Raw genomic sequence first — 14,214 nt, forward strand, 5'->3', positions numbered from 1 at the left:
GTTAATAACTTGCTTTCCTGTGGATACCTCAAATTGGGTTCTATTGACACCTGCTATTTCCCTTTAGATTGAGTGAAGGACCTCATCAAATCAGGGGCAGGGTAGTTTGAGGCAAATGGCTGCCTTTAGGAGTGATTTAGAAGTTTTGTTTTGAATTTGTCTCTTCTTTTTTTGTTTTGTGAGTTTGATATTTTTTGTTTTCCTGTCATTATTTCATTTATAGGTTCTTCAGTTCACGGAATTACATAAATCTAAGGTGTTTCAGTTATAGTTCTTCACAACACATAATAAACATAGCAGAGGTTACAGAACACTTTGGTAGCCAAATCCTTGTAATCCCTCCAGTAGGAAGAATTATATGCGAATGGGGAGAACTGAGAAGAAGTGAAATGCACTCACTTGACTATCTATTTCTACAGCAGACCTGGATTTATATTGATTCTTCTTCGTTTGAAAGTCCCACAAGCTACTTGTTTGTAACTGTATCCCTTAATATCCCTAATTTATAACGTATTCATGAGTAAAACCTTAATGTTTGGTTAACTTATTAATGTTGAATGTTTAATTTGTGTGGAGACCTCAAACAATTTTATTATTGAGAAATATCTAGATCAATCTTGTATTGACAGGAATATACAGTAGTGACAAGATTCTGTGCTCAGATTTTAAAAAAGGACATTGTCTCGCCCCATTAGTCCTCCTGAGGATATTATCAAGGAAGAACAATAAATCCATGTAGAACATTAATAATATTCAGATTTATAGTAGCAGCACCATGAAGTGTCAACCCAGTGAATCATCATTTATCACAGACAAACTGCATCGGTTAATTTCCATGATACAGTGTGTATCATGTAAATTAAAAGGAAATTAAAATGTGAAATTAAAAGTTGGTAAATATTTTTGTCAAGACGAGTTTAATCAGTTTAATTCAGAGAAACCAGGTGTCAGTAATTGAAAAGCAGAAGATTTAGAGCTGAGGTCAAGTTATGCGAAAGAGTGTAATATTAGGATGCTGATTCAGAAATGCACAAAAATAATGAAAAATGGCAACAGGGATTTAAGGAGTTCTGACGACCACAGCCCAGCGGATTTTACTTAATCCAAAAAAAAAACTGAAATAAGAAAAAAAATATGAGCACTGTCTCAAGAACAATTATCAGTGAGCCAGCGTGATACACATTCTACCATCAATCGCATGCTTCTTCAACAATTCAACATGCTGGCCAACAATTTTATCTCAGCAGGTAGAGAGCTCGCTAGAACTGCTGCAATGAAAAGGTGTCATACGCCTTTTAGCACACTAACAGTTTACAGCTGTGTGTTACTCTGAGATCAAACAAGGCTTGCTAACTCACACATGCAACTGTACAGTACGCTTTTTGCGCAACCGAGTTGGCTATGCTAAACTTAAGACGCTAAATCTGCATTAAACACGCCGTTGCTTGGCTGTCTCTGGATGGTATTTTGTCTGCAGCCCTCCATTGTATTTCCTTCGTTTAGGTATTTTTAAAACTTGTGTTTAGCTGAGATGTTCTGCGTGGGAGCAACAGTAAGGATCCATTTACACAGACATGCCGCTAAATCACCACGGCCAGCCATGGCAATAACAAGCGAAACGGTATTCATTCATCTCAGAGGGTGCTAACGTATTCTTCTGCGAAATATGCAGAAAAGTTGCGCTCAGCGCATCTCCTCACGCCGCGTCTCCCCGGGCGCCATGACTGAAGGACGGGTCCCTGCCGCTGTGTGACGAGCCGGGAGCTTCCGGCGAGCCGTTCTGCTGATCCAGCTTACCGTCAGCCGGATGGGAGGCCCGGCGCTAATGCTCTGCCAGTCAATGCCAACTTTGATGACAGTTTGTGATTCGCAGTGCGTTTTTCTAGGTGCGTGAAAGCACCCCGGTGTCAGAGAAGCAGAAACATTTTCCTCTTTCTCCTGCGCTGGAGGTTGTGTTGTTTTTTTCCGCAAGGAAAACACATTTTTCAGTTTCCCCATCCCTGCAGTGGGCAGGGTCTAACTGCAGTAATATCATGGCGCAGTTGCAATGAATCACAGAATGAATTGATATTCCCGTTTCAGAGTATAATATATAACTGAATGTATTTTACTGAAATGTTTAATGCTCATTCTCAGGAAACATACCTCATTTTTGTTCGATTTAGTAAATTACATGATTCCTTGAGTCTTCTTTGAAAATATAATACAGTATATTTGATTTTGTATTCCCTATATTTGATTTCTTATTCTGCATAGAAATTAATCAGCCTATTAGTGACAAACTGTTTGATATCGCCCATTGGGGTGAAATGAAACATTGAGAGATTTAAGTGCTTCTAATCATGTAAAAGAAATGAAAAAAAAAAAAAACAGATAGTTGAATGATGCAATAGCGGGTAATCCATAATCCAGGAAATCAGTACTTTGTATGCCATCTATTCTATCCTCCTCCTTCGGGAACAACCCCCCCCCACCCCCCCGCCACCTCAAATAAATTCTGCTATTTCAACTTTAATACCTATCTAAAATGATGTTAATGTTTTTTTTTTTATTGTTGTTTCTTTGTTTGCAACTACTTTCTGTTATTCCTTTTAAATTAAGTCTCCAGGCAGTTGTGTTTAGTGCATTGCTCTGATTGGGAAATCAATCTAATTGGATGGTAATGGCAATCTGTACTTCTATATCGATTCTCCAAGTGGTTGCCATGGTATCTCATAAAGCTGTGATGATGTGGTCAAGGTATGATTAAAGGGAACAGATGATCATGACTATTCCATTTCCCTGATGCATGAAAAACGTCAATTTACCATTGAATTGCAGGTTTTCTGATTGTTGTCAGATTTTTTGTGTTGCTTTCCTGTTTCCACTGTTGGTCCTACCACCATCTCAGTTTGAATCGTTTTAAGGTGTCACTAGTTCCTTCTCTTGCCTTGTTTTTGTTGCCAGGTGTCACAGATAGAATGAAAGATGTGAAGAGAATCTGTTTATTATTACACATGGGATGTTTCGGCTGCCTTGGCTTTCATAAAACAAGAAAACAGAAAGATACATTTTGTAAATTCTATAAAAAAAAGGAGGGTACAAAAATATTCAGAAAATGGGAACAAAAATGTATTTTTGGTTAAATGGTGTTTTGAGTTTTGGTTTTTATTAGGCACAGAGCCATGGAACATTGACAGTACACAAAGGATGATGGGAGTTTTCTATTTAGGCTGTGTATCAAATACAAACATTGCAGATAGGTTTTCTTGTAATGCTGACAATATGTATTACAGCTGGAACACAAAAAGCATATGCACCACCTTTTCGTAGTCCTCGTTGCCTGTACTTTTCCATGCTCACCCTCGCCTGTTACCTGTGGATTGTAAGGGCTTTAAATGGATCCTTCATTTTGTTGTTTTGTCATGTGGTGTGATGAAGGCTAACATGGCTTCTCCTACTGCTCCTGCTCTGTGGACGAGGGCCGGGTCTTCCTGAAAGACAAACCTCTCTTTTGGAAAGAACTGTTATTACATGGGGAAGAGATGACCACTCGGAACCATTAAGTAATGTTTGACATTGACATTGCTGTATAAGAGTATCAGTGCACCAAAACCAGAAAAATACAACTGACACCTTTAGAGAATCCTGTCGAAGAGCAGAACCCTACTCTGCTGGGGTACTGTTTCCATGATTTTGTTCACATGATTGATCATTTTAAAAAATTTCAAGCTGTTTAAATATACATGTGAGCTTGCAGATTTTACATATATATTTATACAGCTTGACATTTATTGAAATAATTCAAGTCTTGAGGAAAAACATTGAGTCATGACTGCAAATAAATAGTCATAAAATAACTTCTTAAAGTCCCCTTACTGATTTCATGTGTGAGTGTGAGATTTAATGCCAGGAAGTCGCCTCATTTTCTGTGTGCTTGAAATAAGACCTTATCATGAGTCACGCTTATAAGTGGCTTATAAGTTATAAGATAAAAAGACACATTTGCAAAAAAGTAATAAAAGTTAATAATAATAATAATCATTAAAGCTATGTTGAAAGGATCTGACAGTAGAGAGTGTCGGTGGGAATAAAAAAGCAGAATAATGCAGTAGTATTTCATTAAATAATTATTTCATAATTAGGAAGTAATAAAAAAAAAAATACTACCGGATGTTAGAACTGCAATCATAAAAAAATATTATATCTATAGTTACAGATACTGCAGGGCATCCCCTCTAAGGTGGAAGAAGAACATATCTCTACATATACTAGAGGTGCAACAGATACTCTAAATGAACATTCACTATATGACCAAAAGTATGTGGACACCCCTTGGTCTTGGGCTGTTTTTCCTGGTTTGGGCTCAGCACCTTAGTTGCAGTGAAGGTAAATCTATAGCAGAAATCACATTCTAGATGATTCTGTGCTTCTCCGACAGTTTGGGGGAGGCCCTTCCTGTTTCAGCATGTCAATGCCCCCAGGCACACAGCGAGGTCCATATAGAAATGGTTTTGTCAAGAATAGTGTGGAAGAACTTGACTGGCCTGCACGGAGCCCTGACCTCAACCCCATCCAACACCTTTGGGATCAATTGGAAAGCCAACTGCAAGCCAGGCCTTATTGCCCAATCAGTGCCTGACCTCACCATTGCTCTTCTGGCTGAATGGAAGCAAATTCCTGCAGCAATGCTCCTATATCTAGTAGAATGTTGTTATAGCAGAAAAGGGTGGACAAACTCCATATTAATGCCCATAATTTTGGATGAGATGTTGAATGTCAGATGTCCACATACTTTTGGCCATGCAGTGTAAATATATGAAAAAATGGATGGGGATATATAAAGGGAAGCTCTTAAAAACGCGGGTCTAAAACTCCAGTACTGGAGGGCCACCGTCTCTGCTGGTTTTTGTAATTTCCTTTCGATCAGCAGCCAATTTAAGCCTTAGAAACAAGGTTTGCAGACTCTTTAGCCAATCAATGACTCAAATTAAGTACTTAAATGCAGAGGCACATCAAAAACCAGCTGAGCAGCCCTCCAGGATTTGAGTTTCAGATCCCTGTCTTAAAGTAAAACACATTGCATGAAAAAACCCTCAGCAAAAAGGCTTTCATTTGAATATCTTTTTTTCCGACATTCTGTTGAATTATTATCTTCTAATTGATAATAAATTCCTCATGAACGCATGCTGCTGTATTAGATATAAAATTCTGTGCTGTGGCTTTTAATTTTAATTTCCGTTTAACACCACAATAAATGTTAAAGGCGCAAACAAAAATATTTCAATTAAATTTTATTACTGTTCTCCATTTGAAAGGACCTTGCCATTCAGTGAAGACCTTTCATTAAAACATTTTGCAACTATGATTCTCTTCAGTACCATAACTGTTTCTGCCAGTGAGCTCTAGTGAGCTTACCATTGGAATGAATGTTATTAAACTTACAACGCATTTATATGAAAGCTTGCTTAGAAGAACTGCATTGGCCCTGTTTTGATAAACAGCAATATCATTTTGGCTGATGCAATAAGAAACCAATAGCACTGATGGCAAGCATGTTTCTGCGGGCATTAATTGCCTAATAAAGGTTAGTGTTTTTTAAGTAACTGTTGAGGTTCCACAGGTGAATAAGAAAACTACTGTTTTCCACCCTTATAAATTATAAGCCACTTAGCATTAGTCACAGTGGATGTTCTCTTTCAAATAAAATTGACATTTATTTTCTATAACCTTCTGTTAGCCAGAAAGCTGGTTTGTGTGCTTTTTATAACATATTGGATATGGGGAAGGCAGCACGAGAGACTAAAGCGAGCTGTTAGCCGAGCCCCAGGGTTAAGCTGACCCAGACGCCTTGGGGCTAAACGGCGTATGCGTTGGATTTCAGACCCTGACACTGGCACATGCTCTGGGCTGTCAGAGGTCTGGGGATTTAGCTCTACCATCAGGACCCATGTCCTCATTACCACTGGAAAACCAGGCCTGATCCATGTCCCAGGACCTGCAAATTCCACGGCACATCAAAGTCTTAAGACGCTGCCAGGTGCATCCATGTCCCATGACCTCTGAATTTTTTGTGTGTTAGAGCTAAATCCTCAGACCTCCGACCCTCATCTCAGACCAGCACCTGGGCCTGAAACACAGCAGGTAGGTATCCTGCCCAACACCAAAGCACACGTATCGAGGTGACTCTGGGGCACGGGTAGGAGATGTGCCCAGTGCCCACAAATTTCATCTGTAATGTTGCCTTTTCTCTGGTCCAATAATTTCTTCCATCTTTCTATGTTAAGGTTGAGTAGCTATAGCTGTAACTTTCTTGTATCCTGTTGAAACGGACCCTACCAGCCTCTACTGACGGTATTGTTATAATTGATTCAGTGGCTGTTTGAGTTAATGTATACAATGGGACCTCTGAGATTCAATAGGAACACTGGGGATAGAGGTGGTTTTGGACTTTAAATTCAGCAGTAACCTTGACCTTATATTGCATATCACTTTTTCATATCTGCTTTCCAGACACATCATTTTAGTGTTCCTATCTTTGTCTCTTTTGCAAACTGTTTTAATTTGCTCTGGTTTTCTGTTATGACTGCAAAGTGCCATTCTTTTTGGTTTAATGCTTGCGTTTTGCTTCAGTGATAATGAAGAGCTTAATACTGACAGGCGTAATTGTTCATGCTGTTCCAGGTTCATATTGTGTTTAATTGACTGGTCAGATTGTAACACTGAGGCTCGGATCCGAAGCTTTACTGTACCTTGAAATACACTCTCTGAGTATTACCCAATTGTTCCTTATGCAATAAATATTCCCTGACCAATTAAAACTACATTTATCAGTTCAATTGCATAAATGCCCTGCTGATGTAGCAGACAAGCCAGTCTTGGAAACGCACAGACTATGCAGATTAATTTAAGTTATTTGGTTTCATGGTTGGGTCTTGGCTCATGTGCTCCATATACTCTGCTTTTCTCCAAAGTGTCTTTTTCCCACCTGCTTGTTTTTTAAATAAATTTACAGGCACAAAATACCAGGATAAGGCATCTGATTAAAATATCAAGGATGCAAGAATTTCATGGATTCCCAGATTTACTGAAGCGCACCAGCCGTGATTATATTATAAGTGACTATGCACAATGAGCCAAAATCCTGTCTCTATGATTGACAACCAACCAAGCCACTGCCGTTTAACATATGCCTATCATATGTGGACTGCAAAATTTCTAGTATGGAATGCTCCGAATATACAGTGACAATAATTACCGGCCGTACAGCTTCAATATGTTTGACAACAAGGCATCACGTGGAGGCTGCGTGGCCGGTATACTGCATGCATGGTTATTTCACTAAAAATATTAGGCAATTATCATTACTGTATTTCGTCCAGCCCGATAATACACAATATGTAGCTCAGTATTTAGTGGTTAGGCTCCAACACTCCAGCATTTTACATATGTTTTTGCTTATCCATGTTTCTCATTGAGATAACATTTCACCTTCAGCACCATTGGCCTCGGCCACATTCTTACCCAGAGCCTGGCACTATTCGGCACACCTCCCATGGAAGACGGACAGAAACTAGATCAGACTGTAGCCTGAGGGGGGGTCCACATCCTCGATTTGTCAGGGTATCCCAGGGGGTCCTAGCTCCATTCTCCTTTTGGAGGCAGTTTTACCACCTTGTTTTCTGCCATTGGCTATCACAGCCGGACTACATTTGGAGTATGCCATTCTTTGGAAAGCATCCTACCTGCAGAATAAACTTCTTGAAGCCAATCAGCTTCAAGCTAAACTGTGAGAACTTGCATCACATGATCATAAAATAGAACGTTGTACACCAATATATGCACCAATATCCAGGAATTTGGACGAATGGATGGAATTTTCCCATGCCCTTTTTATTTGTACCCCGCAAACACACTTATTTTTTTGCTTGACCCAGTGTAAAATTTTTAGTTACATGAACTTGGTCATTCTAGATTTTGTAGTTGAATGGAGTAATACACTATAGTTAACAAACTACAAATATTTTGCTGGACCCATTAGACTTGTTAGCTGAACAGCTCAATATGGGTTAATACAACTAATCTATAGCTGTGCCACCATAAAACGCTCATCATCAGAGCTTAAAATGTGTAATCCAAAAAACCTAAATTGAGGCAACTTAAAAAATACATTGTAATCAGTTTGCAGTTGGAGCAGCCTAACATTTGTTTCCGGTGTAATGCATTATGTGTATATTTTAGGAAGATGCATTTGTTCACATTCACTCATGCTTTTTAAATCTTTCACACAAGCGCAGACACACACGAGCACATACAAAAACACGTACACAAACCCAAAGAAAGGTTTCTGTAAATTTTGTTAGGGAATAAAAAAAAGATAACCAAATGGTTTTATTTCATGTTGATACATTCTTGGACAACACCACAGGATAACTTGCATGAGTGGCCAAACGTAAATGTCTCAATATTTGCACATAAGCAGCAAGGGCAACATGAATATACTTAGTACAAACAGTATAAAACATACATGCTTTTTAGTTTTTTTTTTTTTTTTCAATATGTATTTATCCTTTTTCCACAATTTGTCAATAGTTGCGGGGCAACTACAATTACTCCAAGACAAATTAAAGCCATATTCTGCCTTGAGTAAACAAATATCTGAAAATGAATGCAGAAGAAAAGAAACAAAAACAAATAAAAAGTCAGTCAGAATATTCATCCAGAGCAGATTGGCGTTACAGCCTCGTAAAATATTTATATTCTTTGATATCTTTTTTTAACATCAAACATATCAGGCATGCATTGACAACTGCTACGTGAACACCTTGTTACACCTGGAATACCACCGATCACTGGGGTTTATCTAAGTCCAACTGTACATGGACTAAAGCTTTCTTGCAGTCACTGGACACAGTTTATGGTCAATAAACCCTTACAGAATATTCAAAACATTTAAAACATGTGGAACCACCATGTGGAACACTTACACGCAGATTGGGGGGGAAAAAATAAGATTTTATGTTTACCTCAAAAACCAAGTACAGTAAAGGTAATTCAATTCAATTTGATTCATGACTATCTCAGAGAAGAATATGGCTTTAATATTATGTGCATCCAAGAAGCAAGAAAAAACAAAAAAACAAAATTAACATCAAACGTAACATGTATGCCAAAAAAACTCACAAACTTTTACAGGAATTTTGGAAAACTTGCAGTTTGGAGGAACATGTACAGACAAGAAATGGCCTCCATGAGATGGCCCCTCTGCTGATTCACGAGTCCGGAATCACTGGAGGGTTCAGTGAAATCAACCCCAAGGCTACCCTGAGGAGTCGGGGCGTGTCTGTAAACAGGGGGGGTGGGGCTTGGGGAGGGACGGGGCTGGGGGGGTAATGGGCTGTTGTCCCATTGTCCCTCTCTGTTTGTTAATTTAACAGCAGTTAGCTATTTTTTAAAAAGATGGTTTCTTTGCTTTCTTTCCGCTGTTTAGTTTTTTTTGTTTTGTTTTTTTTTGATTGTTTAAAACTTCTTTCAGGGTGGAAACATCATCTGATATCTTCTGATAAGAGAGAGACCCCCCCTGCCAGGAGTCCAGCCACTGTCCCTGGGGGGGGTGGATTGGCAGCATAGAGCAGGGACACAAATGGCCTTTTTTCTCTTTTTGCCAACAGGGTAGGAGACCAGGCTTTTCTTCTCCATCTCTGCTGATGGATCCCTTTCAGATCACAAGGTCATTGTAGTTCACATACTTTTTCTTAGCTGCTGGACCTGGGGTGGGAGACAGTATCAAAGTGGGTGAAAATGGCTTTTACTGTGGTCATACAGGTTAAAATGGATGTTTTGAGGTGTGTGTTGAACCTTTAAAGTCATACTTCATCCATTGTACTTTCAATTCAAATTCTGATTGTTCTTATTAACATAATGTTGTGTGGCAAGCAAATGTGTTTGACATTGTTGCACATTCTGTAACAGAAATGCGAACAAATAAATTCAAATATAGACAACACGTGTGCCTCATCGCTGCGTTCAAAATAGTTCATACACATTTACAGTAAGAAGGCTGTTCCTCACATCTCATTCCCATAAATTAACTCACTCAATGCAGTTTTCTGTATATATGAAGGCACCTGTTGTTGAGTGCTTTAAAGCAAGCATTACAGCTGTTGTTAGAAGTGTTCTGATGTGTCTAATGTAACTCATTTAATAAAAAGAAAAAAAACAGTTATGATACTGAGTGATATTTTATTTTAACTACATGCTGTAATGCTTCCACAACACTGTTATAAGCATGGGATAACACTTATAACAGCTTGTCTTCATAATATCAATGCATGCAGCAGTCATTTGTAACATTTTTGATTACAAAAAAATACAAAATGCACAGTGTATGAAATGACAGTGACATCATTTCCTTGCCACTGTCACCATTGGCTCGGTAATGGCGGTCTGGGGCACAGGCCTGAAATGTCTGATAAGCGTTTTGAGACACTGAGCTTTTGTGAAAAAAATGCTATACAAATGAAACCAAATTGACTGATTTACTGTAACACACTATTGTGACTGGCTATGACAGATGTTATGCCATGCATTTTACAATATAGGCTATATAGCAAGTATTCTAAGTTACATCACCAAATGTTGGAAACTCTGCTATACCATCCTTGAAGGGAACAGGACATTTTCCTTGAGTTTTTAGTGCAGACATTTTTTAATCTAGAGACTTTTAGGATGTCCCTATCCATCTTTGCCTTCTATTTCCAAGTACTGTGTGAAGTGACGAGAGCTTCCAGGCTCACAGCCACTTCTCAAGACTAGTCTAAGCTCTGTTTGCAATATATTTACAAAACATCAAAATATATTACACTTTAGCCCCAAGATACATGTAACCATTAGTGGGTTGTCATGTGGTATACTGTGTGTACAAAAATGGATTGTAAGCTGTTTCCTATGAAAGAAAGTTTGCCGCAAAATAATTAACCTGTTCATTCAAAATTGCTTCTGGGTATCTGGCATTTATTTATTTATTTTTAACTGAATTTAGGCAGTGGAATACAATGCATATTGCACATGCATTGCTCTCTGATCTCTTCTGGCATTTTAACATAGGATCTGGCTCATGATATACAAATAACAATTGAGAAATACTCCTCTGGTTGGGGTTGCCATGGAAACAGAAGCTTAAATAAGCTTATTTATACTGTAGGTACAGCAATATATACATACCTACACAGAAAAAAAAAATCCAAAAGAACGGATACACATTTCCTTGACCATTTCTACTATGACTGGAACCTCAGGTATTATGGCACTGGGAGAATTAGAATTTTATTTTAACACAATAGCAGTGAGGGGACATTCATGAAACACAATCAAACAAAATCCTTCTATTGTCAAAGTGGCATCAAACAATGTCAGTATGCTGTCAGTACGTGATAAACCATTTACACTTTTTTGAATTTATGTTTTGTTTTTGGTTAAGCTTTAGACGTGAATACAAAGCGTTGTGTCCATATTGTTGTGTTCTTTTTGATGAAGAAAATGTTGTACATTGAAGGGAGCGGGAGGGAGAGCGCATGAGCTTGTGTGCTCGAAAGATACGCTGGAGGAGAGACTGAGGTGAAAGTTCCTTCAGTCACTATGGTGACGATTCACTGGGGAGAGAAAGCAACAGCACAGGAGGGGCCCGAATGGCTAAAAAAGGGAAATGCTGTGGATAACTGCAGATTCATTATTTACAGGTCACACAGAAACCACAGCACATACATGTGAATCCATAAATATGGGTACATAATATGAACTACAATAAACCTTCAATAAACCATAAACTCCTTAACCACTCCATTTGTGGAATCCCCCTTCCCCCCAGTAGTATGGTACAGACTGCAGAGTTGTTATAGTTTCCCAGAAGTCTGTGGGTATCCATTACCAGGATACTGGAGCTGCAGCAAGGCTGGCACAGTCTCATAGCACTGTGTTCTCTGGACCTTCACGGTTCATCTTTCTCAATGATCAACTTCATGTTTGAGTGTAATTTAAACTCCCCACCATCTCACTTACTACACTCGTAGTGCTGCCAAAACACAAGCTTCGCTGACTGATTATTTTGGTCAAACAGAGAGAAAAACAAGACAAAGAAGAAAAAAAAATGGTTGTGGTATCTACTGAGGGATTTCTCGAAAGATCTGCTGTACCAGCATTACTTATCCACCTGTTAGTAGCTGCTGCCCCCTATCCCATTTTATTTATTTCCCCGTTTCCTTAAGTTCAGAGTAAAGAGATATCCCTCATGTGATAATTTATTTTTGGGAAAGGAGAAGTGGCAAATGTCCCCCACTTTACATCCTATGATAACAGATGCTGTTTAGAACGCAAATGCAGCCAGCAGCCATACCACCCTGTACCTTTCTATTCAGGCTAAGCAGGGCTGGGTTTGGTTACCACTTGTATAGCAGACCTCAGAAAACTAAAATCCAAAGAAATGATTCACTGCTTCTATTAAAAAAGACAAGAATTTGCATTGACGTATCGAGTAATTTCTACCTGGGGTATTAAGTGAATTCTATGAGCCTGTCGGATATCTAGTTTTTAGATTTACCACCTTTGGGAAACAGACAATATCTTTTCATCTTGGAAGCTTGCTCATAGTCCAGGCAATGTCACTCATGATTTAATAGCTTGCTTTCTTTTTACCATAGGAATTCTCTCTATCCCTGCTTTTCCCTGCACAAACATCAAAGGAAGCATCCTTGGAGCAATTAGAGTCACACAGAGGGTCTTGCAAATGTATACACAACGTGGGGTGTCCAAGGGTTTTCTTTCCTTTGCAAGCTTTATTACATTATTACCTCCTTGAGAGAAACAGAACCCCCCAACTATTGGGGGCCAGAGATCGGTGTGACCAGACAATGCCTTTCAAAGATCATGTTCCTTTGATTTTAAGTTTGAATGCAATCAGTGACATTTAATTGAAATCATTCACTGAAATCTTAATGTTCTATACAGATAATGGTTGTTGAGGCCTGAGAGATGAAAGCTACATTTTCAGTTCCAGTTTCAAGAGGAAATCAACATGATTTGCGTGATTTGGTTTTGTTATATGGAAAATATTTTTCCTGAAGATGGCGATTCAGAACCTAAACACCTCGATCCCAACTTCCCCGACAAGCCTATCATTCCGAGTTTAACACAGCCATTTTTAGTACAACCAATATAGATTTCCTCCATATTTAAAAGCTTAACTACATTGAACCTATTAACATAATATTCAATGTTCATATTCATTGAGACAATTCAGCTTAATAATCATTATAATTAAGTTTATTCAACCAGTAATCTTTTTTAATGTATACTAAAATCTTTTGCAAATTGTCGCTTCAGTAGTTTTTCTAGACCAAATAGACACGCAGTGCCCCAGTTCAGTGATCAGGGGCACTTTGCTTAAGAAGGTGATGTCCTTCCGATGAGATGTTAAACCGAGGTTCAGACTCACTGGAGTCATTAAAGATTTCATGGCATGTTTTGAAAGAGTAACAGTGTTAAAAGCCCAGTGACATGGTCAATTCCCCATTAAACTCCCTCTCTCCATTTGGCCACCTCATTAACCCCTAAATCTGCATAGAGATGATGAGGCAATACACTCCCTAGCATTCCCTATGTACACTGATTCCCTTGGTCATCACTGCAAAAGAGAAATGAGTTTGCCTACCTGGTGTAATAACAATAATAATAATAATAATACATTAAAAGCAAAGATGAAACGGGTCTTAAATAATTGCATTGGCTGTTAAATTATATGCCATACAAAGGCCCCAGGTTGAGGTAGTTTTCACGTAGGCTAACTGATACGTTAAAATAGTTAATAGGGCCTGATAAAATCAACTAAAGTCTCTCAAATTCTGTTTTATTTTTTCCCATTTTCAGATTTTACGGCTATATGAGCTTCAAAAAGAACAATTGCAGTTGATTTATATGCTACCCCCCCCCCCACCCTCCCCCCCATATTTCTATTACAGAGGTTTTGTTTGGGTAATTTTGACCCGAGAATAACAAGGTGAAATAAAAGTGTTAGAAATGGTAAAATATGAATGGAAAACTGACTGGCCTTTGTAAATATGATTTTACTCCCTGCCACATTTCCTCCTTCTCTTATTTGCACTTTCTTGTGTCTCGTTCCACTAGTCTCACAGCTCTACTCAATTTTGGACTTTTCACGAATAATCTATTGAATTGAGTAAG

At 38.6% G+C, this 14,214-nt stretch overlaps 1 protein-coding gene across 2 annotated transcripts in view; it reads right to left on the reverse strand.

The window, feature by feature from the left end:
* Nucleotides 1-8,510: 8,510 nt before the first annotated feature.
* Nucleotides 8,511-14,214, reverse strand: part of grm7 (glutamate metabotropic receptor 7) — a 191,011-nt gene continuing 185,307 nt past the window's right edge. For both annotated transcript variants that reach the window (XM_064305048.1, XM_064305047.1), the window contains one exon: nucleotides 8,511-9,747. Coding sequence is in view for 1 of the 2 variants with exons in the window: in XM_064305047.1 (XP_064161117.1) it covers nucleotides 9,698-9,747 (50 nt within the window). In the remaining variant the exon portion in view is untranslated. The remainder of the gene's footprint in view (nucleotides 9,748-14,214) is intronic.

This window comes from Anguilla rostrata, chromosome 13 (assembly GCF_018555375.3).
Source record: "Anguilla rostrata isolate EN2019 chromosome 13, ASM1855537v3, whole genome shotgun sequence".
NCBI lineage: Eukaryota > Metazoa > Chordata > Actinopteri > Anguilliformes > Anguillidae > Anguilla > Anguilla rostrata.